Source organism: Botryllus schlosseri, chromosome 4 (genome assembly GCF_051294905.1).
Source record: "Botryllus schlosseri isolate E-star chromosome 4, Bs_hap1, whole genome shotgun sequence".
Lineage (NCBI taxonomy): Eukaryota > Metazoa > Chordata > Ascidiacea > Stolidobranchia > Styelidae > Botryllus > Botryllus schlosseri.
In genome coordinates, this window is record NC_137239.1 from 22,372,677 (window position 1) to 22,398,863 (window position 26,187).

The window sequence follows — 26,187 nt, forward strand, 5'->3', positions numbered from 1 at the left end:
TTCAAAACGCGTCATTTGACGACAAGCGAGCGAAAAGTACAGAACAGATACGAGCCGACTCATCGCTAAACAGCGAAGTTAAATCATTTGTTTTCGATTCAATCATATTGTGCAGGACGGTATCTGGGGCACCCCAAACCGCACAATTGGAGAGGGGCCGAGCTTGAATAGGACTCAAAATTATTTCGCAAATGAACATAAATCACAGCGTATTTTTTCGAAACTTTTTCTAACATTTTTCAATTTCATTTTGCGCTTTGCACGATTTAGTATCCCGAAATGTCTTGCTTATTGGGTGCCTTTCTCAGAGAAATACTGAATGATTTATAGGTATTTCTGCTTCAGCCATTACCACGCCACGACGTACCAACACATAATGAAGCTTGGGTTAACATGGGACTCCGAAAGGTGGGCCAAAAATTCGGCCGCGAGAAAACCGCTTCAGTCGTGAATGATCGAAAATTTTCGCTATTGGCGCGATTAAGCAGGGTTGTAATGACTCGAGTCACGATTTTCTGATGACTCGACTCGAGTCAATCTGTGTATTGACTCGACTTGGACTCGAGTCATTGCGCATGACTCGAACCAAGTCATTGACTCGAGACTCAGACGGCCAAGACCGACATTTCATTGTAATTCCGAAGCCAACACACTATTGGGATTTCGTCTGTTGGTACTGGTACTTTAAAATGCGACCAGAAACTGCTAAAAGTGAGGAAAATTGTTATATTACAAATGCGAACCATTCGATATCCCCAAAAAGAGTTATAAAAATTGGGTTTACCAAGACTTTAACTGGAAACTGAGCAGTCAACACAATGACTTGGACTCGGACTCGAGTCATAATTCCATGACTCGGACTCGACCCTCTGCTCGCTGACTTGGACTCGGACTTGACTCGGTGGTGAATTGAAATGACTCGACTTGACTCGAGTCAAAACTATCAAAGTGAGATTGACTTGTGACTCGGAGCCTTGTGACTTGGTTACAACCCTGCGATTAAACTACGTAAACTCTCTGCTTACGCTGAGTAGAATAGATGTGCGCACAAGTACAGGTGAAAACATCCACCCAACTGTCGGGTCTGGGGGTGAAGCCCACGGAAGTTTGACTTATCGCCCTGTGGGGCCCTAAGGCCACCGTTTTAGGGTGGGCTGACGAAGTGCTTTTTCGGTCCGGATTTGCGGATGGCCGGTATAGCTGCTGTAATGTGTTTTCTTGCGGCACGCATTGTATTCATAGGTAATTGAGAGAGTAGCCTGTGTCTGGTGGCAGTGGGCAATGAGCAATGTAGCACGACAAGGTGCTTGTTTCGACTCCGATACGCTTCTTCTCTCGATATTGTCAAAGAGAAGAATATTATTAGAGTTGGCGTGAGCCGTTAAACCCACGAACTTCGTCGTGAAAGACTGTAAAGGACTCTCGGCGGTAGCACGTTTATCTGGACATGGCAATTTTACCTCGACTCGGCAGACTCACTACCATAAAATCACAAGGATGCCATCATGAATATAATTAATTACGATCAAAACGCTCTAAATGTCACGCTCTAGCACCATATAATTGCATATCACGGTTGCATACTTTACATTTTAATTTCATTTCAAACTTGAAAGCTCACCGGTCCGCCAGACATTTTTTGAAATTTTACCAGTCCGCGAGGTGAAAAAAGTTGAGAACCACTGACCTATACAACATCCTATGACAAGACGCTCAATCCAGAAACATTGGCATGACTCATTGTACGAATCGTGACAAACACATTTTGATAACAGACTACTCCTGAGACAATATCTTATTATACAAACAGGGGCATCGGAAGGAAGGGAAAAAGCCATTTCATTTGCCACTCCTATCGAAATAGAAGAATAAAATACTTGAAATCATTAACCGGGATTCTCTCTACTTTCGATAAGCTGGTTCCATAATGTAAAGTCTATCAATCTAACGAAACGTATACAACGTACACATAGTTATGTACGAACATTTGTACTCAAATAGGGATACGGTATTTTGGTAATAAAAAAAAGAGAACAAATCTTGATAAAAGAGAACATATGGTAACCCAAGACTTACATGAACGTAGTTAGCGGGAGTTAACGAATTCGAGGTCGCTATCCATATTTTGGATGAAGTCTTTGTCACACCATTATATTTTCGAACGGGACAATGAAAATTTGATGGTAACGCGTTTTGGAAAACTAGATCAAGATTTTACGGAATCGTTAGTGTTCACAGTGATTAAAGTTAGTATTCAAACCAACCAGAAACTTCCAGTGATTCGCATCGCCCCGAAAGTGCTGCATTCTATTTTACAGATTTTCATAAACCGCGCGATCGCAATAAAGCGGAATTCATATCAAAAATCTTACGTTTATGGCCAGCATTTCCTAACGCTCATCGCCGCACGCTTGAATCGGTGATGTGGTTTATATGGACTTCAATCCTTTCAGGAGAGTAAATACAAATGAGGAATTGGCTGCGCCAGGAGAATTTATTGTATGAACTTTACTACGGGGCACAGTACAAAGCTCGAAGGTTACTGGAAATAACACATTTCCGAATTCATGATCATCCCATATCATTGTCAAGAAGTGCAATCAAATCGGAATGGTCGAAAAATTACCAAAGTATCTTTAATGCGACGGATAACAGGCATTATATTATTTGTGGTAGCATGAAAGGTACATATTTGAACTTTAACATAATAATTCTGTTGTGACGTCATAATGAGTGGTACTCGAATACTTGACTCGACTCGAAGCGTAATACGTGAATTATAATCGAATCACTCAGATACTCGATTTTGCCCAGCCCTAGTACCGGGCAATATTGCTAAAGATGTACAATACGATAACATGTATCATGTATGATCGAAATCAACAGCTCCATCAGTTTTACGGGTAAATCTGATCTCGTGGGTTGAGAGGTGATAAATTGAAGGTAATGAATGCAATGGCACACCTAGACTAAACATTTCGGGCAACTTGTAACTTCACGAACCGCGCTGCTGAGAAGATTAGCGCGATAAAACCACGGATTAAAATGACAGTCGCATGTTGAGTAGCGACAATTGTTAGAGGTATCCAGACATACCCGGCGCCAGACGAACCTTACATTGACACCAAAGGGGCTTATGTAATACAGGAGTGGGGGCATTTGTTATGATCAGGTAATAACACCGAAACAATCAACTTTCGTGCACTTATTTGCTATTGTCGGCCTGGAAACGACCAAACCACCAAAAGAAGATCACATGAACTGCTTAGAATTAATTTGCAAGAAATATAAAGATTTTAGGTATAGGCTACATTAAATGATATCCTTCGCGATCCATGTTTGGGTCGCGACCGATACTTCAAGAACCCCTGATATAATACCAGACCATTCAGAACACTACGTGTCAATTTCAATCAAATCAATTCAATATTTTCAATTGATACATACAAATGTTATATATTTGGCAGACCGAAGGAATCTTGCCAGACAGGAGGCTGAAAACCGCTAGTTTACTTGATATCTACGACCAATAAACTTCAATAAACACACCACGTTGTTATATTAGTACTGATGAAGTTTTTCCTTGAGGGTGCAAGGAGAATCGAATAAATCTATGTGTCCGCGCTAAAAAATGTTTAAGAACCATTACTAAGAGTAACTTATATATGTTACGATATTGCAATATCGCTGCTAACGGCGCCTAATAAGTTGACAGGGTGGCCCTTTATCCATTTTGAATTGGTGAGAAACGTTATGTTGGGGTATTCATGTGGTTTGTCGACTACAATGGTCATATAAACCTGGCCGATATTCTTCATTCTAATTCCGTATCTGCCGACCTGTATCACGACATACTGCTACACTTTTTAATAGACCGCTTACGCCGGAAAGATGACGGAAAGGCGCTTAATCTTTAAAAAAAACTTCAGCACTTTGGAAGGAATTCTGGAGTCGACTTCGGTCGGATTCGAGCCCGCGACCTATTGGCACTGCAGTGGTAGATCATACCGCTACGCTGCCTCGTCACTCACAGCTAATCAATCTCAGCAGTTCTCTTTCATGCGGCAATTACCAACTTCCATGTGATTCAATAAAGTATTCCGTTCTGCAACATCAGACAAGTGACATATGTACGAATGAAGTCGATCATCTTGTAGCGATGATTCATTGCACTCTAAACTAACAAATTACTTAGTGTGCGCCGGTTCGAAGATGCACATTAGCCTATATAAACTATATGTATGACACGAGTCGCAATTGCTGATGAATGCTAACACGATACTGTCGCTACATGGATGCGGCGTGAAGATTATAACGGTTGCCTAGGGGTTACCAGTAGGTCAAACTCGCTTCCACCTATATCGGTATGAATCGTGTTACGACTGACTAGGCCAGTAGGCCTACCACTGAGAGGATACGTTATTATAAAAACAAGGGCGCAGAAGGTGCTTTTAAATATACTACACTTGTCGAAAAAGAAGTACAAAAATTATAAACAAATAATCTTGCTTTCTATGTTCTCGCTAATTTCGACAACCCACTTTTCGTGTGCCCCTCATCAAGAGTTAACAATACAATAACAAGCATTATTGACTGAGACTCAAATCAAAGCCAATTTGGCAGAGTATGACGCGCCGATGTAAGTTTTAAAACTGAATTGGAAACGAAGTCAGCTGTGCCGATAGCATAGCCTTCGAGCTAAATAAATTATGCTGGAACAAATATAGTCCTGGAAGCGGTATCGAAATGTCCTACAGACTTCATTTGCGATATAATCAACGTTTTGTCGTGACATTTACCCACCCTTGTTACATACAATTGTATTACTTCACACTAAGATTGGTCTAACTCCCGGTTTGACTCCCGGTTTTATGCTGGTGACGTCATATTTTGTCATACGATTGTCGATATACAATGTTCTTGCCAATTCTCTACTAGTTGCTGACGATTACCCCTGACGAGTGTCAGCCGAAAATATTCGGGTTCATTTCAATATGAATATACTATTCAATTGTATATTGAAGTTCTGTACCTCCAAGAAGCTCTTCAAACCGGTAAAGGTGGGTAAAGATAGTCGATATTCAAACTTTATCGGAATCACTCACACGTGCCAGACCAACTAAAAATAGAAAATCTCCTTTAGTGAGACGAACACGATCCTAAATTCGCATTCAGTCGCGGAGCAAATTTATTCACCTTTTTGGGTCAAATCTGTATCGGGGGGCTCAGGCTGCAGACACAGAGCTATTCGGGGCTTGGATGTATCAACATCGAAAGTTTTGGCCAACGGGCTGATGTCATTTATTACAAGAATTTATCGTTGCCATTTTTTTTTGCAGCGCACTTCACGAATAGTCTCATATTGCCCGAAACGTTTTATGTCTTGCTGTCTCCTACTTTGGAAATGCGCAGCGCCGAAACACTGGTTCCTAATAGTCCCACACCCTCATATGTTTCCCATCCACATAGACTAAATCATCCCAACGGCTTCATGCAACATTGGTACATCGTTCTCTCATTATTGTGATTGGAATTGGAATGATCTCTGTATATTATGCATATCAAAATCAGAAAAAATGGCGACACTACATCGCGCGCACCCAAAACAAATTCTCTAAATAGTTAATCCGCCGAATATTACTCTAGTGTAGGTATAATTACAAAATATTTTAGGCTACCTTCGGGCCAATGTTCACTCTAATTTTTAATGAGTCTGCGCGCACTCACCAACTCACTGCGCGGTCCCTTGGACAACAGTGCACAACGACTAAAAAAAGGTCATCACTTCAGCTTTTTCGTGAGCACCACACATTTTTCTGTCCGCGCAGACTCTGTCAGCAGTGCGCGAGCAGCTTAGGGAGAACATTGATTCGGGTTTGTCACCCCGTCCTCAATTGCGGGGTTTGGGGTGACACGGTATCGGTCCTGCACTGTATACTAGTCTGCACGTCAAATCATTTGTCATTTGGCGCGCCATAAAATGTCATCTCGTGTGGCACTAGTGGCTGGGTTTGAGGATCCTCACTATAGACTGACCCCCAACACTTAGGTTGCAATTATACGGAGTTGTTTTCCGTCGGACTCAAACCCACGACCTACCGATATTGTAGTGGTGGAGTCTACCAAGTCCCCTTCTCTGCTTGTTATACACTGAAAAGCACTCAAACCCGTAGTTTCAAATAGTACATTTCGCAAATTTGCCGCATACATATCGGTGGTAATAGTAGGTGGCAGCTGGTGAGAGGAGGTGCAGAATGACACGCCGAACGGCACGCCGAAAACGTGTAATACATACATTTATCTATACAATAGAAATATAAAAGATATTCTCCAGACATATATTCTGTCTCTCCCGCCCAGTTATCACGGAAGTTTATCCCAAAACAGCTTTTTCCTTTACAAAATTCAGAGAGAAAGAAGTAGGAGGAATTTCCAAAAACGAGTCAAATGCACTTATGCACCAATTCTTATGGATATATGTCACAAAGGTGATTCAGAGCCATGCATGATAGCATCTGACCATCTGTAAAGCAACGCAGCTATTTCTTAAAGAGATGTTGGCTGGAATTCCGGTCCAAGGGGTCAACGAGACCAAGGCCTATGGAACCGGTGGTATATAAAATACGAGAGTGCAAATCAAGATCATTGTGAATAAGATCATTAATAAACATGAGAAGATCGAGAGGTATATTAAAATGCTTGAAATTGTATTATCGGTTAACTATCAACGATTTGGCGCCAGATGAGGAGGATCTGATCATCTGTCAGGTCTCAACAAATCTATTGGAGTGGCTAGGGCTCGTACGATGGAAACTTTATAAATCGCGTGAATAACGGTATATGTGACTACAATTCGAAATCATCTTGATGCCTGCGCCCTTTCCATATATTCAGTCAAGTGGCTCATGACGGATTGGTAGAGGTTTGCAGTGTTCGCTTTAATGACAAATGAGCCGAATATGGTGCTACGTCGCTCGCGCAGGTCCTCCGCACTACTGGCATGAGGTGACTGATACAGCCTTGCATTCGACGCTTTTGGCGGCCGTGGTCTGTCGTACTCCGAATGCACAGTGTCATTGGAAGGCATTTCGCAATCAGAATCCACGGTGATTGTAAGTCGTGGTCTATCTAGGTGGGACTGTTTCAGCTCCAAGGTCTTGCTGCACGGCTCAGACGCTGGAAGTTTGGGACTAGCTGGATTGTCCGAACACTCCACGTTAATAGCGATCGTAGGGCGAGCATCCTGCCTGTTAATGGAGTCTTTTTCAACACTGCATTGAAGTACGCACTGTTTGAACCGCTCCCGAAATATCCTAAGTGCAGCCTTCCGAAATTCCTGCACCCGCCAATTGTAAATGAAGAAATTCCATAAACTGTTACTTGTTAACATGATAATCGCCAAGTATTCACTTGTAGTGTACGCCGCTGCGCTTTTTATACTTAGCGTCCGCGGTCGTTGCCAATTTGTGACAGCGGGCGTAAACCCCACGATGGTAGTACAAATCACCGGCACCACCGACACCGAAAATGCCATCACCATCATCGCTAAGGTGCTAGCAAGTCTCTTCTCCAAATCCCGCCGTGAATTATTGGATGGACATGTAATCAGCTTCCTTCTCGCCATAGTGTGTTTCCGACACGCATAATATGTCGCCGCGGTAAGGACCCACATCATCACAAGCGGGATAAAGAGACTTCCCGACATTATCAATGCTGTCTCTCCTTCAGCGAATATAAAATTAGAGCTTATGACTTTATACGAGAATCCAGGCGTAAAAACGGGGAGTAGACATATCACAGTGCACGCGAACCATAACAATCCGTTTAGTCTGACAGCACGACGTTTGGCAACGTATGGGTTGTACGTTAGCGGTCTATACACGGCCCAAAATCGATCTACACTCGCACACAACAATATGTAAATCGACAATATAATGCCTAACATAGAGAAAAATCCCATGGTGATCACAAATTTGTTGTCGAAAATGTCACCAAATTCGCCACCGCCGTAACGATAAACCAAATCTGCATTGTCGTAAGGCGTCATGTTGGCAGTCCATCTGTACGGCCGCTTTATTACTGCTCCCATATGTCTAGGCTTGAAGAACGTGAGATATTGTAATATAATCATGTTCGGCCACACCACGACTCCTATCATTAGATCGGCGAATGCGAGGGATATTTTGTAAACGCCCTGAGTGTCTCGCAGTTTAGCTGTAGTCCAGAATACGCACAGAATGATTATGTTGCAGGAGATCGTAGTGATGCATGCTGCTACCATGAAGGCAATGCAAATTATGATGCTGTATCGGCACCTAAAATAGATTGATACTATGAAAAGTTAATCCGTCACAACTACGCTATATACATTGCTCATCACATTGTAGGCTACTTTATTCGTGGTAGAGCAGCGCTGACGAATAGTGACTGGATTCAAATCGAAAGTAAGAGTTAAATGCAGACTTCACGTTGCTAATTATTGCAAGTTTCAATTAACTGTGAGAATATTCGGTGCACTGTTAGTGAAAACACCGAAAAGGTAATACACAAAAACAGGGCCTACCTCAGAATTATACCCAGGTATAAACACAAAGTTTTACTCAAAATGAAACCTCGGAAATTATTATTAGCACGAATGAAGTGCGGAGAAAGTATATAGCCACATATGCGATTTATGACAATGATTCACACTATATGAATCAATCAGAACCGTTTCTTCCGCAAACTAACCAAACCAACTAAGCTTGCGATTCATTATATACGGCGATTTATATCATGTTCTATATGCTTACCACGAAGGCATCCCGGTCCATGGCGACACTCTGCGATATTGGGCTGTGTAGAAATCATACCCGTTCCACTGAAGACCGCAAAATGGAGCGTATGGCTCGATAATCTCATGAAACCGCCCTACTCCGCCGTTGCTTCGGTCGAATAAGGCGGTTTGTACACATGGCTTCACCAAGTCCTCAATTTCCATCTCGCTTGAGTCCAACTTCTCAATCAAAACCTTCCAAGTCATCTCACCCAGAAAGAGTGACTCGTTCACAAATTGGTATCGCCGAGCAGCGTTCACGATATCGGCGTGACATGCCGTTTCAACTGCACTTCTGTTACAAAACAGATCGTACATACGCCTAGTATATTCGCTAAAAGCCCAAGTGGGGCGTTTGCATTCATCATTAAACTCCTTGCATCGCCATCTCTGCAAGCGTTCCAACATGACAACAAGATAGCGTGCTCCGTTGATCCAAGCGTTTGCGTACATCTTGTAAAGGCGTCGACAGCACATTTCTTTGTGTTCAATATTCGGCGTTGGAAAGTCTGTGCAAAGTTTTCTGTCGTTACCAGTCGTCGGTATTTTAGGATCTGTTGTCTGTACGTTGGTCGACGAATTTGTCAAGTTCTTTGAGTTCAAAGTCTTTTGGGTTGCGAGGACTGCGGTTGCGATTCTGGCAGGGTCACCCGCTAACGTTACTATGAACCGATTTACATCTTGCACAGGGTTTGGTGTTGACGCATTTCTAGTGCTCGTATTCGATTTACAAACTTTGATGTGTGAAAGTATAATCAGCGTGAGCGCTATGATCTGGTGAAACTTTGATATCGACCTTCTATGTCTTCTTATGTCTTCTTCCTTCCCGCATCTGTCGTTTTGTCGGTACATGTTGTTATATATCAGAGCAGCAATGTATGCGGTATCAAATAGTAGTTTATTACTCTGCAACGCAACAGAAAACTAACATAATTTTAGATATCTTTGTAATAAGAAGGGTAAAAGCCAACAGAATATTTTCAAAACTGAAAGAGGGCCACGACCTGAAACGAGATTAAGATCTGCCACCACAGCGTATTGGTTATTGAGTCTAACTAAAAGATTTGTCTTCTCAAGATTAGAGAAGACGTGCAGTAACTAACTACCGACAAAAATTACGGTAGAAACCCACGTATCAAATACCAAGTAATTCAAGTTACCTCCTTAATACCAAGGCATTCAAAGCTGTTTCTGTAATCTCCCTTCCATAGGGCAATTAGCAACTTTCGGGTGATTCAAAATATTGTGGTATGTAACATCATATAAAGAGATTTATGTAGACGGCGACAGTCGACCATCTTGTAGCGATGATTCATTGCACTCCGAAACAGTCCAAAATACATAGTGTACGTCTGTTAGGAAGATGCGTATTATGTATATAAGCGTGGAGATAATAAAATACATGCATGCCTATCATACCATAATCACAAGTGCTGGTGAATACTAACACGATACTGCCGCTACATGATAGAACCAATCATCCATTCGACACGTTGATGAATTTGCAGCGTGAGGATACTAACGACTTTTGGAGCTAAAATTTTAGGTTGCAATCATACCATCTCAGGCAGAATTGCAATGACTTTAAAACGAAACTGACTACAGCAAGGCTTCTTGATTGCTGTTGGGTGGGGCTATTCTTACTATACTTCGTTGGGTAACTCGAGGCAAAGTTTTCGTGTTTGGTTTCGTATTGACGTTTCAAGTTACTGTTCTATTTTCCTGTTCATACATTCTCTTCTTGCAATTATTGCTAGCCTTTGCAATACAAATGGAAGAGCCGTATTCACTATTGCTAGCCCGGGAATGATTCTGACATGGGCTGGCGTGATAATTTATCAAGTTCATTGTTGAACAAACTAATTTTTCATTGCTTGATGATCAGGCACCATTGTTGCGCGACAGAAGTTTATGTGAATTCGATTCGACAGTTTAACAGAGGTGTTCAGTATCAAAGTACTTCTACTTTTTTGAAAAACTCAAGTAGTTTTCCGCTACTTGGGTACTTACTCAAGTAGATTTAATGTCCCGCTATGTCTACTCCATTTCGTAATATTTTGTGATCTACTTGCTGACTTTTCGCTATTTCTAGTTTGTCAAGTAGAAGTAGTTTAATCCTCCAATCTGAAAGTTAGCCTGAGGAATTTCGGGACTGTTTTCATGAAGTATCAACATTTAATTATCAGAAAAGTTGAGTGAAGCCCAGAATTTTCGTCGCGCCTCGCGCACAGTACACTAATAGCATTTCACGAACGTATTGGTGAATATAATTTAGGTAGCGGGTTGCATGGTTCCGTTCATACCGCATTGTCGCCCATATGAAATATTTCATCACAGCAAAAATGGCCCATCATAGCGTTTGAAACTACCACTTCGCAATCTAGCATATCACAGTCTAGCAGCCGATGGCTTGTCCTAATTTGGAAAAAAAGTTGACTCTGAATTTTTATAGCTTTACACCTATTTTATCAGACCACGCTGTTGAAACTTTCTGGACAAAAGATGTGGAATATATTTTCCACCGTTTAGAAGTAGTATTTATATTTCTCTTTCAATTCTCAGTATCATATTCTGAGTTCTAATTAGTTTCGTTTTTTTGTCTGGAGGACATACATGTTGAAGTATAAAAGCAAGTGTAGTAACGCCTCTATTTCCCGAAAATATATCTACACTATATGGCATTCTTACGATCAGCCATATTTTATTAACGTTCACCAATCGCTCAAAGTGTTAACAGCGTATCCGAAACCACTTCTCCGTGTTGCTCTTCGACCATACTACGGGTTTTATAATATGGAGAACGCGCCATACCATGATATTTTCTAAATCAGGGTAATCGAGTAAACAGAGGATTAGTATCGCATTCCCATATCAATCCTATCCTTTTCATTCAATGATGCGGACGCTTGACTACCTTGACCACCTCTAGAGTTCAATTGCAAAGTTCGAACCCTGCAGTGCCACCGTCCCCTAAATTTTACAAGGCTTACGTAAACCATTAGGAAAGAAACAACACGAAAACGCTACGCATAATACGCGACAGAATGCATTAATATGGAATCCGGTGAAACCTTTCTAGCAAAATCGTGAAACGCATTTTTTGCACGTCAAAATTTTGCTGAAATTGTAATTTTAGGTGACAATTTGTCAAAATTGTTTGAAAAGTCAATATAACTTTGACCTCTGCATTTCGTTTGTATCGTAGATTTTGCACTGTCGATGAACTTATCAGTTGATATTTTACAGGTTATAACCTACTCTAAAGGCCAACCGTTGTAGACGGTCCATTGTCTTCTCCTTGTGAATCATAAACTGGTCAAGTGAAACAAATAGGTTTACATGGTCACATGGTGTTATGGTCAACGTAGAGCAATATGCTAAGTGAAGCAAGACTGCTTGGGCATTGCATGGTTCTAATACCAAGAAGCGCGTGATGAAAAATTGTGATGTAGATAGCATATTCGGAATGAAGCAACACGGTGTGTCACCAGCAGTGTGCGAACGAACAGCTTCAGTGTTGTCAGCCAACAACTGCTACTGTTGAACGTTCTTTTTCCATTCTTGGCAAGATACTCAGTAAAGACAGACACTTTCTAACCGAGAATGTACGAAAGTATCATTCGTTGTACTACAACAAATTTCAATTATTTCTGCCATAATATGTGATGTAACTACTGGAATTCTACATAAGGCCAGATTTCGTTAAAATGCTAGTGTTTTCATGTAAAAATTTGGGTGTTTTCGAGAAAAAAACGTGTTTTCATGCCAAACTACTGCGTAAGAACAGACAGTTCCAACCAGAAATGAAGATAAGTAGTGCAATTTTAACATTATGTGCGAAAACACCTAATTTGCATACGCGGAAGCGAGTGGCGCAGTTGGTTAAGCACTGCAGTCACGACATCGATGGTTGATGGTTCGAGCCTCGGCTCTGCCAAGTTTCTATGTGTCGGAGGCTTATCTGGGCTCCTCATCGCCTATCCCGCTGTAATACAGCGCATTGAAAAGCTCAGACGAAGAGAGAGCCGAACTCTTGAAAGGAGGCAGAGAATGAGCCGGAAAAAGACTCAAGGGCCTATTCCCATTGTTTTTTAGATTAGATTTTTTTTAAATAAATAGTAGAATAAATAAGTCAGGTGGACAAAAAGACATTATGAAATTTACTTTGCGGGCGCAAATGACCAAGTTGTTGAAAGCGCCAATGATATGTGTCAATAAAACAAACAAACCTAATTTGCATACATGAGTTCAGAATTTGGTCAAAATTCAATTTTTGTAGGTCAAAAAAGTCAAAATTTTGATATTTCAGGTCAAAATCTTCCGTTTTGAGGTAAAAAAATCGCCCTAGCAATCATTAAAGAGCCGCTATCAAAGGCTGAAAGGGCAGAATACGGCTCGATAGCCACAATTTGCCCGCATCTGGAGGAATGATCGATGCGACATTATGAGTTAACTATAGTTTATTCACACCAGCATCAAACTACTACAGTGTCTCTTCGCCAGCGATTGCCAACCTTTTTACTGGGGATGGTGTGAACCTCAGAAAGGTTCAGGTTCGTGTGAACGCGAACCTTTTTGAAAGGTTCTGTGTGAACGCGAACGTGAGCTTCATGACGTCACGTGACGTCATATTGCTAATTCCAACCCTACATTTCCGTGAAATGATATATATTAATGTACACGATACCTAGCGACGACTCGGGCCACATAATGCCACAATGCTTGAGTACATACTGACTTTTTAAACGTTGCCAAATGTATCAACTGAAGCAATCAAATACTATAATAAATCTCATAAAATCAATATCTTCCGTCGCTTTGCCAACAATTTCGACAAGGATTTGCAAGGGAATATAAGCTTGCACATTAACGGTCTAGGCCTGACCGGACAATGTATTCGGCGTCTCTAGTGTTGCTACGTTGATATTGAGCAGAGTGTAAAACGTTATACAGCAGTAGCCAACACCCCAATCGCACGGATTTGGTTTTCATGATACAATAAACATATGAAATCGAAATGGACCTTGTACGCTTGCTAGACTTTTTACATCAGACAACGATATCAATTTCATTGATTGGTTGAATAAGCATCATTCGATGACTTCAGAAAGCTGGATATTTCGAAAAAACTTTTCTAACAAAGCGGGTAAAACTTTTGAGATTTCCTAGGTGCATGCTCGATTAGTGTTGATTTTATATGCTGCCCGCGACATACATAGAGTGGCCCGCAGTTGAAATGCCATGAAGTTCAACCAAAGGTGTTATAATGTCGTGCAAATTGTAATATATGAAGAAGGTTCACAGTGCAGAACCTACCAAGGTTCGTTTGTGAACGTGAACCTCTAAATTTCCTAGGTTCACACACAGAACGCTAACGTGAACGTCACGTTCACACCATCCCTACTTATTACTATTCACGGTCGCATTTCGAATACTTATATAGCCTACGGCCGCATTTTAGTGCATAGCCGTAATGAACTAACTGGACGCCAAATATCCATGTTAGCCTGTCCCTGTCCATTTCCATTGAGCTCCGGACTCGTCTATTCATTCATATCGGCTTACTATACGCACCGAAATGAAGAATCGTCCTGTTATGAATAGTTACTGGGATTCGTTTTCTGGTTGATCAAGGCGCGAATTTTTTTTCAAATTCATGAATGCATTTCGTAGTTAATGTTGTCTTCGTCATTATCGGCGAGAAATGGCTTTGAAGGGGCATTGCTGTCGTTAAAATACATTCATTAAATACGATTTATTCCGAGTATATGTGTATAAATAGGCGAATATTGTATAGATTCAGCAATCCGGCCCGCCCAGTACTTAATTTTCCTGTATCCGGCCCGCAGACTGGAGAAGTTGCCCGCCCCTGTTCTAGTTGGTGGCCGTGGTCGGTCATACTTGCGAATGCACATTGTCATCAGAAGTCATTTCGCCGACCGAATTGACTCGGGGCCCGTCAAAGTGCGACTCTTTCATCACGATGCCGTCACTGTACGGCTCAGGCGAGGGGACTTGGGAGTTAGCTGCGTTTTCCGAACACCCCACGTCAATAGCAATCACCCGGTGAGCTTCCTGCCTTTTACTGGAATCGTTTGAAACACCGCAGTGCAGTACGAAGGGTCTGAACCTCTCTCGAAACATTCGAAGTGCAGCTTTCCGAAATTCCTGCACCCGCAAATTGTAGATGACGAAATTCCATAAACTGTTACTTGTTAACATGATAACTGCCAAATATTCAGTGGTAGTGAACGCCGATGCGCTTTCTATACTTAAAGTCCGCGGCTGCTCCCAATTTGTAGCAGAATGCATAAACCGCACGACGGAAGTACAAATCACCGGCACCACCGATACCGAAAATGCCAGCACCATCATCGCTAGCGTGCTAGCTAGTCTCCTTTCCAAATCTCTACGTGAATCGGATGGATATGTAATAATTTTTCTTCGGGCGAGGGCGTGTTTCCGATACGCGTAATATGTCATCCCAGTAAGTATCCACATCACTACAAGCGGGATAAAGACAGTCCCAGCCGATACTATGTATGCAGGCTTTCCGTCGGCGAATATGTAATTAGAGCTCATGACTTTATACAAGAATCCAGGAGTGAAAACGGGGAGTAGACATATCACTGTGCACACGAACCATAGCAATCCGTTTAGTCTGACAGCGCGACGTTTGGCAACGTATGGGTTGTACGTGAGCGGTCTATACACTGCCCAAAATCTATCTACGCCCGCGAACAAAAGTATGTATATTGACAATATAAGGACCAGCAGAGAGAAAAATCCCATTGTGACCACAAATTTGTTTTCGAAAATGTCTCCAAATTCACCACCGCCGTCGTGATAAATCAGATCTGCATTGTCGTAAGGGGTCATATTGGCAGTCTTTCCATACGGCTGCTTTATTACTGCTCCCATGTGTCTAGGCTTGAAGAACGTGAGATATTGTAAAATTATCATGTTCGGCCACACCACGACTCCAATCACTAGATCGGCGAGAGCGAGGGAGATTTTGTAAATGCCTTGAGTGTCTCGCAGTTTAGCTGTAGTCCCGAATACGCACAGAATGATTATGTTACCGGAGATCGTTGTGATGCATGCTGCTACCATGAACGCTATGCAAATTATGATGCTGTTTCGGCACCTAGAACAGATTGATATTAGGAAAATTCAATCCGTGACAACCATACATTACTCAATACATCGTAGGCTAATTCATTCGTGGTGTAGCAGCGCTGACGAATAGTGACTGGGTTGAAATCGAAAGTACAGATTTCACGTTGCTAATGAGCGCAATATGCGTCACGACCAGTTCAAATTTACTATGAGATGATACTTGGTACAGTCTTAGCGAAAAACGCAAAAGTGTCACACGAAAACAGAACCTACAACAGCATTAGACCGCGGTATAAATACTTCGACATTATTTAACTGCCACATGTATTTTTTTAACTTTTAGAACTTAAAATTCGCTACGAAATTACTTCAGAAATCTGAAACAACTCATCATATTTCAACGAACAACACATTCGCATTCGCAATTTATTCACTCTAAGCTTTCCAACTGACCCTCGTCGGGAGTTGCCGTCAGTAAATACGGAGATTGCAGACTGAGAGTATCATGTACTGAATTTGCAAGTTAGCCTGTGTTAGTGATGTAATTTGTTGTCACGTGGTGCGAAAGACCACGCTGTTATAAGCACCATAACATGCTTTTATTAATAATTAATAATAATAATAATAACGGAGATTGCAATTCGAAATTGAAAGATGAAATAGGTAGAGTGACGAAAGAATGGTATAGTAACAACTTCGAGAGAATTCACAAAACAAGAGCGTTAAGCAATAAAGCAATAGTACAATCATAGTGTCCTATATGGTGTCGACACAAGCAAATCTCACGGCTCAGTGAAATTGTATCACGTCACAATTTATATTTGGCTACAGGCAATTTGACGGTCATTTTTGACCGGCTTGCCGAGCATTAAATTTGGTAAAACGGGTATCAATCGAAAGCTGACTCTGCACAGATTACGAAAATATAAATTTTATTCCGCCCGCGGCCCTGGAACCCCCACAATCAGCCTCGAATTTTTCATTGTTATGGAGATTGGCATTGGACGCAACAACAGCTTTCGATTGATACCCGTTTTACCAAATTTAATGCTCGGCAAGCCGGTCAAAAATGACCGTCAAATTGCCTGTAGCCAAATGGAAATTGTGACGTGATACAATTTCACTGAGCCGTGAGATTTGCTTGTGTCGACACCATATAGGACATTATGGTGCAATACAAATTGGCTATAATATATAGCCAGAGACGCAACACTTACGAAATACACGGAGAGAATAGAGCCGGTCTTTTTGCCGACAAAGAATCTGCTGCTCGGGTTTTATTATAGTCGATTCGAGAACCTTTAAATGGAACAGAGTACGTCCGCGAGCAAGAACTGTAAATCTGTTATCGTTATACGATTTTGCACAATCTGGATGCGTAAGAAGGTGCTGACCTATTGCATAGTTACATGGCATGGCCTGGTCATAGTCTCGCAGGAAAGGGTTACTTGTCTGCGATTGACTGTCTGAAATAGCATTGACGTCAGGTGTTCTAATCTGCTTGGGCACATGTTGGTTAATTCTTTGTTGCAGACGAACTGAAGTACGACCCACATAACGACTGTCGCGGCGGCACGTATAATTGTAAGTAACACTACGCTGTTTATTTGGCAGATAGTATATCCTTCTGTGTTCCGGGAAAGCGAGATTTTGTGGTGAAAACAATCCTAGGTTGTACCCACATGAAACATTGACTAATAGGGGACATGATTTGCTTCCCACATCTACCAGAAACTTTACAAATTTATGGTAAATGTAAATATACTGGACATTTGCTTGGTCCAATAAATTTAATGGCTCTGACGTCAATTAGTTTTTTGTCAGTGCTGGACTTTACAATGTGATCTGGATAACGTTAGACTGGACGATTTTCCGTATGAAATCTAATTCAGATTCAAGTTCCGACCAGAGCCCTGTGAACAAGCGTTCGTATCAGATTAGCTTTGCATCTTTGTCGGACAAGATGAATTCCAAGCGATATATTGGCCGAAATACCATCACGTCACTTTGAGAAGTTACCATGCGAGAAAAATCAGCTATTACGTCATATGACCTTTTGGGATGGTAAAACAAGGCCCGTTGATGATTCGTGACCGGAAATTGTGATTTGGACTTGGGCGTGACCTTGTGTAGAATTACTCGAGCTCGGACTTTAGTCGGGTAAAATTCTAGAATCATAGATGGGCTTGTGACTCAGAACGCAGTGCCTTGGTACAACCACGGACGCAAAAAACTATCAGAATGTTATGGGAAATAATAATATATCAATAGGCCGTATAGTCGGCATTGCGAAGCGTAGCGTATTTAGCCATCAAATGACAATGTCAATCATATTGGCATTATCTCGCTCCTTGATGTATAGTTAGTTACTCAAGCGCCATCTTGGGTCTGTTTATCTATTCTGTTATCGCGTATTAGAAGTGGCGAGAGAGGTAGAGGCACGCTCCACCACTTTAACAGTAATGGATTTCACCGTGATTGGACTTTATTATTACTATGACGCATAAATCATTATATTCACGTTGTTATTGATCAGTTCCGATATTCGAAGGCAAATCTAACTCCGATGCATGCACGTCATGATGCATTTGTACACTAGCATGATGTCTTACTGTCTGTAACTAATTATTTGGACAAACTATGCCAAGTACAACAGAAAATTTATTCAAATATCTAAAAATATGATATTATCGTGTGAGGCGTGAATTCACAATATTGTATCAATTTGTTTGCGAATTTTGTTGAATACCAGTCTTCAAGGTCCCGTCCAATAAGGCCTACTTGGAAATACATTGAATAAAACCTGTTATTGGTGCTGCGGCCCGCGAAGTCATCAAAAACGAGGAAGCTGGCCCGTGGGCATATTTGAGCTTGAGACCCCTGATTTATTACAGTGATTTACACCATGAAATAATCGGAACCGTATCTAACTAACCAGACAAAGTAAACCAGCGATTGCTAATATACGGCAATTTATACCATGATGATTGGCTCAAGCCGTGCAATAATTAAATTGTAACAGACAAATAAATGAAAGCTATTCACTCGCCTACAAGCGGGGTGAAACATTCGATCGACACCCCGTAGGTTCAGTTTTCGTGTTACACATTTTGGGTGTGAATGCACGCACACTCTTTGCGCTAAGGATTCGCTGTAGACGAACATCTCGTATTCTATAGCTTTCTACCATATCGCACCGGTGCAAAATATCTAAAGGGCGAGACACAGAATATGATCACGTTAAATATCTTTTGTGGTGGTAATACGCTCCTTTTTCACGATCACTATGGGTCGTGCATTGTCGTAGTAGGAAAAAAGTCATATTTGATAGCTGAACACAGCCTACGTGGTGCATCCATTTGATAATGTACTATATGCTTACCACGAGGGCATCCCGGTCCATGGCGACACTCCGCGATATTGCGCTGTGTAAAAATCATACCCGTGCCACTGTAAACCGCAAAATGGTGCGTACGGCTCGATAATCTCGTGGAACCGTCCCACTCCGCCATCGCTTCGGTCGAATAAGGCGGCTTGTACGCATGATTTCACCAAGTCCTGAAGTTCCATCGTGCTCGAGTCTAGCTTTTCAATCAAGTCCTTCCAACTCACCACACCCAGAAAGAAAGACTCGTTCACAAACTGATACTGCCTAGCAACTTGCGCAATATCGGCGTGGCAAGCCGTTTCAACTTTACTTCTGTTGCAAAACAGATCGTACATACGCCTGGTGTATTCGGTAAGAGGATAAGTCGGGCGTTTGCATTCATCATTAAATTCATTGCATCGCCATCTCTGCAAGCGTTCCAACATGACAACGAGATAGCGAGCTCCATTGATCCAAACCTTTGCGTAAGTCTGGTAAAGGCGTCGACAGCACATTTCTTTGTATTCAATACTCGGCATTGGAAAGTCTGTGCAAACTTTCCCGTCGTTACCAGTCGTTGGTATTCGTGGATCCGTTGTGTGTTCTTTGGTTGACGAATTTGTCATGCTCTTTGAGTTCAAACTCTGATTGGCTGAGTGGACTTCAGTTGTGATTCTGACATGGTTACCTGCTAACGATAATATGGACCGATTTACGCCTTCCATTGGTTTTGATGTTGACACATATCCAGTGTTAATATTCGATTTACAAACATTGATGCGTGAAAGTAAAATCAGCGTAAACGCTATGATCTGGTGAAACTTAGTCATCGACCTTCCGTCTTTTCTCGTGTCTTCTTCCACCACGCCCATGTGGCTTCGTCGGATCATGTTGCTTTAAATTAGATCACGGCGGTTATAACTAAATATTTCATAGATCTGCAACGCAACAGATAAAAAAAATAATCTGAGACACTTTACAGCAAGTAGCGTTAAAAATCCAGCAGGATACTCTCAAATGGGAAAGTGGGCCAGGACTGGAAACAAGCTTAAGATCTACCACTATATTTAGCCATTCATTATGCAATTCAAAAGAATTAAGAATGCCGATATATGTTAGAGGTAGGATATGATAACATTCTGCAGTCGTTGATGAGTCTATAATTTGAAGATTCGTTTTCTCAATATTATAAAAGACGTATAGTAATTTACTACAAAACATGGCAGAACTGTAGTAATTCAGCGCCTATACGCTCACAATACACTTATTCAGTACTAAGCCTTTCTAGGCTGTTTCAGTAATGTCCCTTCCATTTGGCAATTACCAACTTTCGCGTAATTCAATAAATTATTGCGTTCCGTATAGCATCATATAAGTGACTTGTATAAAGTCGACCATCTTGTATAGCGATGATTCATTGCACTCAAAAACTGTCAAGACACATTGTGTACGACGGTAGATCGGAAGATGCGTATTATGTAGAAAAGCGTGCAGATAATAAATTTCAGTTATCATACCATAGTCCCAAGTCCTGATGAATACTGACACGATAGTGCCGCTACATCTGAGAGCCGGCCATCCATTCGACCTGGAAGCGAATTTGCAGCTTGAGGATACAAACGATTGCTTTGAAGTTGCGTCAAACTCGCTTAAGTAAATGCATCAACTCCGGTGGACTAGTAATGACTTTGAAGCGAAACTGACAACAAAAACTTCGTGGTTTCTGTGAATTAAAGACTAAAAAAATCACTAGTATATTATAAAGAGAGACAGATAGAGATAGGGGAATACTCTCACATTTTTATCCAGCCGAACTCCTTCACAATCATACAGCAACGATAATAACACAGAAGAATACAAACACACTACCCGGTATCGGATATAGGAATGATTGGTATGAAATTATTAGTCAACTTAATCAGTTCACATTGAATTAAGCATTGCATCCAGTTATGATCTTTGACATGAATATATTCCAAACAAAGCAGCCCATATTATTTAGCGTTTATGTAACGTTGTGGTTCACAGCACTAAACAGCATCATCCTTTATGATACGATGAATGAATGTTCGGAATATTTAATTTTGTCGCTATCGAATACAAGTGTATTTAGTTCATCAATTTTGCCAAAAATCTTCAAAACTTATTCAAAGCTCACCCTTGACTGATCCGCTCAAGATTGGTGCGGAGCAATCAAAGGCCATAATCTCCGCAGTTGGCGAACATTTGTCGGGTGATCTCGCTTTTGAGAATAATTATCGAGACGACAGATTTTGTGTCGTTGGGAGGGGCCGTTCACACTTTCATTTGTGTGCCTTGGAGTCGTTTTATCAAAATACACCAGCCAAAAGGCTGTGTTAACAAAAAGAGTTCGTGTACCATCTAAGAATAGTTCATTGAACGCTCTCGTATTCTAATTTCATGCTGCTGACCTCATATTTTGTGATACGATTGTTGATGTACGATGTTCAATTGATATGGTTGCATTTATAACGTGTTTTAAACAGTGTTTTAAACGAAGGTCTTTTTTTAAGTGTTTTTTCAAGTTGTAAAATTATGTCATAATTGTGTAAATGCTTTCAAAAAACATGTTGTATGATCCAAAGGACAATTACGATATTGCCGACGTATATGAATATGGGATGGTTACAACCTAAAAATAGTCGGCCCAACAGCAATATAGTACAGATATTTCGTCGAAGGAGTTACATCCACTATGACGGCACAATTGAATATTCGTGGCGTAATGACAATAAAAAACATTTTTTAAACAAGGGCCTTGTCTTAAACACGTTTGTTTTAAATTGATTACTGTTTTAAATGCAGCCCTACGTATTTAATACTCTACTAGTTGCTGACGATTCCCCCTGTCGAGTGTCCGCCGAAACTATTCGGGTTCACTTCAATATGAATATACTATTCAATTATAGATGGAATTTCAGTACCTCCGAGAAGCTGTTCAAAACTTACTTAATGTACAAAGGGCTCTCACTCTCGAAACTGGTGTAGTGCCTCACTCTCCGCTCTACCTTGCGGGATACAATACTTAGTTCGGAACATTTGTTGGAAAACCCAGGCTAGCATGATGGAAGTGTTTTAGCGGGAAATTTCGTGACAACAATGTTGCAAGTATTGTGGGAGCTCATTTCGCGCAGAGCGCGACTTAATATTGAAAGATTTGACAGATTTTGTCGAATGTTAATTTGCAATGTGAACTCAGGGATACAGAGAACCATTATTCTACGATATAATCATATGCTCCTACTACATCATCTACTGCTGGCGAGATAGCGTAGTAGTATAATCCACAGCTACAGCACCAATGAATTGTGGTTTCGAGTACGACTCCAAATTTCCTACTTGAGTGCTAATCGTGCTGCAAGTCGGCAGTTAAGGAATCAAAAAGAAGGAATATCGGCCTGCTGTATATTACCATCGTAGTCGACAGACACTATGAATAGGCCTACCACAAACAGCAACAATATCATCTATTGCGATGCCATTTCTCTTCAGTGCAGGAGGCAACAGGCAAAAAAACAATTTCAATTACTATACTTTTATCAAAATTGCAGAATAAAACACGGGATATTGAAAATCATTAACATGGATCCGGGCTAGTTTCTACAAGCAGGTTCAAGAATGTAAAATCTAGCAATCATATACAGAGTACAGAGTTATTTACGAACATTTGTACTTACACGATCGTGGTTACCGGAAGTTAAAGGATCCGGGGTCACTATCCATATTTTTTCATCATATTTTCGAACGGTGTTATTACAATTTGATGATAATGCATTTTGGAAATCTACTTTATACCTCAGCATCGTACGGTGTAGTTAGTGTTCACAGTGAACTTTTCATTGAAGCTCGTTTTCAAACCAAACGTTCCCTTCCGGTCGTTTGCACCGTCCGGAACGTGCTGCATTCTACTTTACAGATACTTGTAAATCGAGCGATCTCAATAACCGGACTTTCTGTGAAAATCCAATGTTGATGGGCTAACATATCCAAACAGTAATCACCGCACGCTTGACTCGATGATGTGTTCTTTATGGGCCTCATCGTTTTGAGAGAGTACAAACAAATGAAGAATTGGATATGCCATGAAAATTTAGTATATGCACTTTGTAGTTTTATGACTTCATGTGGGCTTTTACACTGTTACACTTTTACACTTTTACACTTGCTGTACCGGTGTCCAGGCGTGCCTATAGAGCTGAACAGATATCAGTTGATACTGATGCTCAGGTGAGCTCGGGGGATTCGCAGTTTATATTTTTAGCATCCCTGCGATCAAGATCACAGATGAGTTTCAGTAACTTCCCTGTCCTGGACATAGATCTTGGATTGTTAGAGATCCTACTGTCCTCGCCACGAGACAATCCAAGGTCCTGAGTCTTGTCGTTTCTCGTTTGCATCCGAGAGTTATAAAGTGCAACGGTTTTCGAGTATATGTAGTAATCGGAGATTTACAGCACAAACCAACTTGGCTTACGTTTTGGCCTCCGTTCCCATCAGACTGGGACACGGCACATGACTAGGGCTGGACACAATGATTCGGGTACTCGAATCTGATTCGAGTATTAATTGTGACGATTCGAGTCGAGCAGTAAAACACGATTTTTCGAGTACAGAAATTATGCACTCCTCGGCACTGGAAGTTATAATTTATCAACGAAAATAATAATCTCGACAGTAATTTTGACTGTTGAAGCCTTAAAACCTTGATTGACCGTATCGTGGCATACGAAACATATAGTACAAAGCTACGAACTTTACTGGAACTAGCACATTTCCGAAGTCATGGTCATTCCCAAACACTGTAACCAAGTGCAGTAAAATCGCTACGGTCGAAAACTTACAAAGGTATCTTTAATGTGATGGTTAAATAGGCATTATATTATCTGGGGTGGCATTAAAGGTAAATGTTTGAGCTTTTACATATTACGTTATGGTATGACGTCATATTGACGATACTCGATTACTCGACCCGACTTGAAGCATATTACGTGATTCAGAATCGAATCACCCAGCCCTACACATGACCTCAGTCACCACATTCCCGGTAAGGGAGACCAAAGTATCATTGAATATAGGTGACTGGCGGTAAGAGCCTTGATTATTATATTTTCAAGACTAAATTCATTCCAGCATAATTTATAAAATTGAATGGCTGTTCTACCGGCAATGTTGGGATCAAGTCACTACCTTCGAGTCACGAGTCATTTCGAGTCATTGCACATTTTGACTCAAGTCAAGTCAGTCAATCGGTTTTCAAAGTTGACTCGAGTCAAGTCAAGTCACTCGATTTTTGGAGGTGACTCGAGTCAAGTCGAGTCAAGTCAAGTCAAGTCACGAGTCAAGTCAAAATTCAAGTCAAGTTGCTATTTCGTAGTATGGGGCATGATTACGTCATTACATTTTGCTAGCTGTCTGAAATACAGGTTGATTGGTCATTGATTTTGCACCGATGAACGAATATAGAGTTGAATATACACTCAAGAAGGCGCTGGATCGCGAATTGATAAGATGAATTGATAAGATGCAATGCATTACCCTTTACCCATTTACATGTTGATATGAGGCAATTCGAGCCTGCGCCAATGGTTGAGGAGTATATAAACTATATTCGAATTCAAAATCAATAAAAGAAGAGGTTTGGTTTCTATTGTATTACTTTACTACTAGTTTACTATAACGTAGGCTGTAAGCTTCGATCACTTCGTTGGTGGTCAATTTATTTGAGAGAGAACAATGGAGGCCCCGTAAAATGTAAGATCATTGAATGATTGGTCGCTCTCACGGGTTACACCAGCGTTTCGCGAACAATCTGAACATATGCAAGATAGGGTGATTTTTATCGACACCAATTAATTGATGACTTGAAATTGACTTGTGAATTTTGCTCCGAGTCAAGAGTCAACCCACCTTTCCGAATCACCGAGTCAAGTCAAGTCAAGTCATCTTGGCAAAGTGACTCGAGTCAAGTCAAGTCATCGAGAAAGGTGACTCGAGTCTGACTCGAATCAAGTCATGACTCGAGTCATCCCAACACTGGCTACCGGTACAGATGACTTCGTTTACGGCAGTAGTTCCTAACTGCTTGCGGTGTCTGAGCATTTAGAGCAGTGGTTCTTAACCTTTTTTCCTCCAGCGCCCCCTTTCAAAAATTATCGTTCTCCAGCGCCCCCCAACCTCATATTGTAAGGAATGTAATAAAGACAATGAGTTAGAGGGAAGGCCGTAACAGCAATTCGTCAACCCCCCTAAAAAGGATTGCCTTGCGCACCCATAGCGTGATAAACCAAACTTCTGGAGGCTTTGCCTCCAAAAAACCCGCAGCGTGATTTCGATGGTCAGCAAAGTTTGTGTGGCCTGGTCGCCCTAGGTTTAAAAATTTTCTATAATGCATGAATGAATAGGTGGTAATTACATATATAAGTCGCTATAAACTTTTTATCCTCTCAGCCCACATAATCAGATTTACCAGTAGCGCTGAGTGAGCTGTTGAATGGGAAAATAAAGGGCACGTAATTAATAATTAAACATATTTGGGCGTGCCCGTAGGTACAATTAATTCGTTACCAGGTCCGTAACAGCACTTCGTCAGCCCCCACCCTCCTAAAAAAACCGTTGGTCTTGCCCCCCCCCCCATCGGGTGATAAACCAAAGTTCCGGGGGGCTTCGCCCCCAGACCCCCTTCGGCTATCCGCTATTTGCTGAAACTAGTCATCTACATTGGGTGTCCATTTAATGAGGCAGCTATTCTCGCCTAGACGCGCGTGGCGCGAAAAGAATCACTAATTAATGATTGAATTGGTCGATATGATCGGGAAATGCATGTATCTTGAGATCAATTTTTATCCTCTCTCTGCTCGCGTAAACA

At 41.3% G+C, this 26,187-nt stretch overlaps 2 protein-coding genes and 1 long non-coding RNA gene across 3 annotated transcripts in view; all 3 read right to left on the reverse strand.

The window, feature by feature from the left end:
• Window positions 1–24,744, reverse strand: part of LOC145437455 (uncharacterized) — a 38,170-nt gene extending 13,426 nt beyond the window's left edge. Inside the window, exon 1 of the long non-coding RNA XR_013914668.1 lies at window positions 24,484–24,744. This is a non-coding gene — a long non-coding RNA (uncharacterized LOC145437455). The remainder of the gene's footprint in view (window positions 1–24,483) is intronic.
• Window positions 5,776–10,077, reverse strand: LOC145437451 (uncharacterized). The gene is made up of 2 exons (XM_080314713.1): window positions 8,793–10,077; window positions 5,776–8,315 (listed from the first exon to the last, which is right to left on the reverse strand). Exons 1-2 carry the CDS (start codon window positions 9,665–9,667, stop codon window positions 6,860–6,862), a joined length of 2,331 nt encoding a protein of 776 aa, XP_080170839.1. The 5' UTR covers window positions 9,668–10,077; the 3' UTR covers window positions 5,776–6,859.
• Window positions 14,503–20,256, reverse strand: LOC145437452 (uncharacterized). Its single transcript, XM_080314714.1, has 2 exons — window positions 19,317–20,256; window positions 14,503–15,962 (listed from the first exon to the last, which is right to left on the reverse strand). The coding sequence occupies exons 1-2, from the start codon at window positions 20,189–20,191 to the stop codon at window positions 14,711–14,713; spliced, it is 2,127 nt and encodes a 708-aa protein (XP_080170840.1). The 5' UTR covers window positions 20,192–20,256; the 3' UTR covers window positions 14,503–14,710.
• Window positions 24,745–26,187: the final 1,443 nt, after the last annotated feature.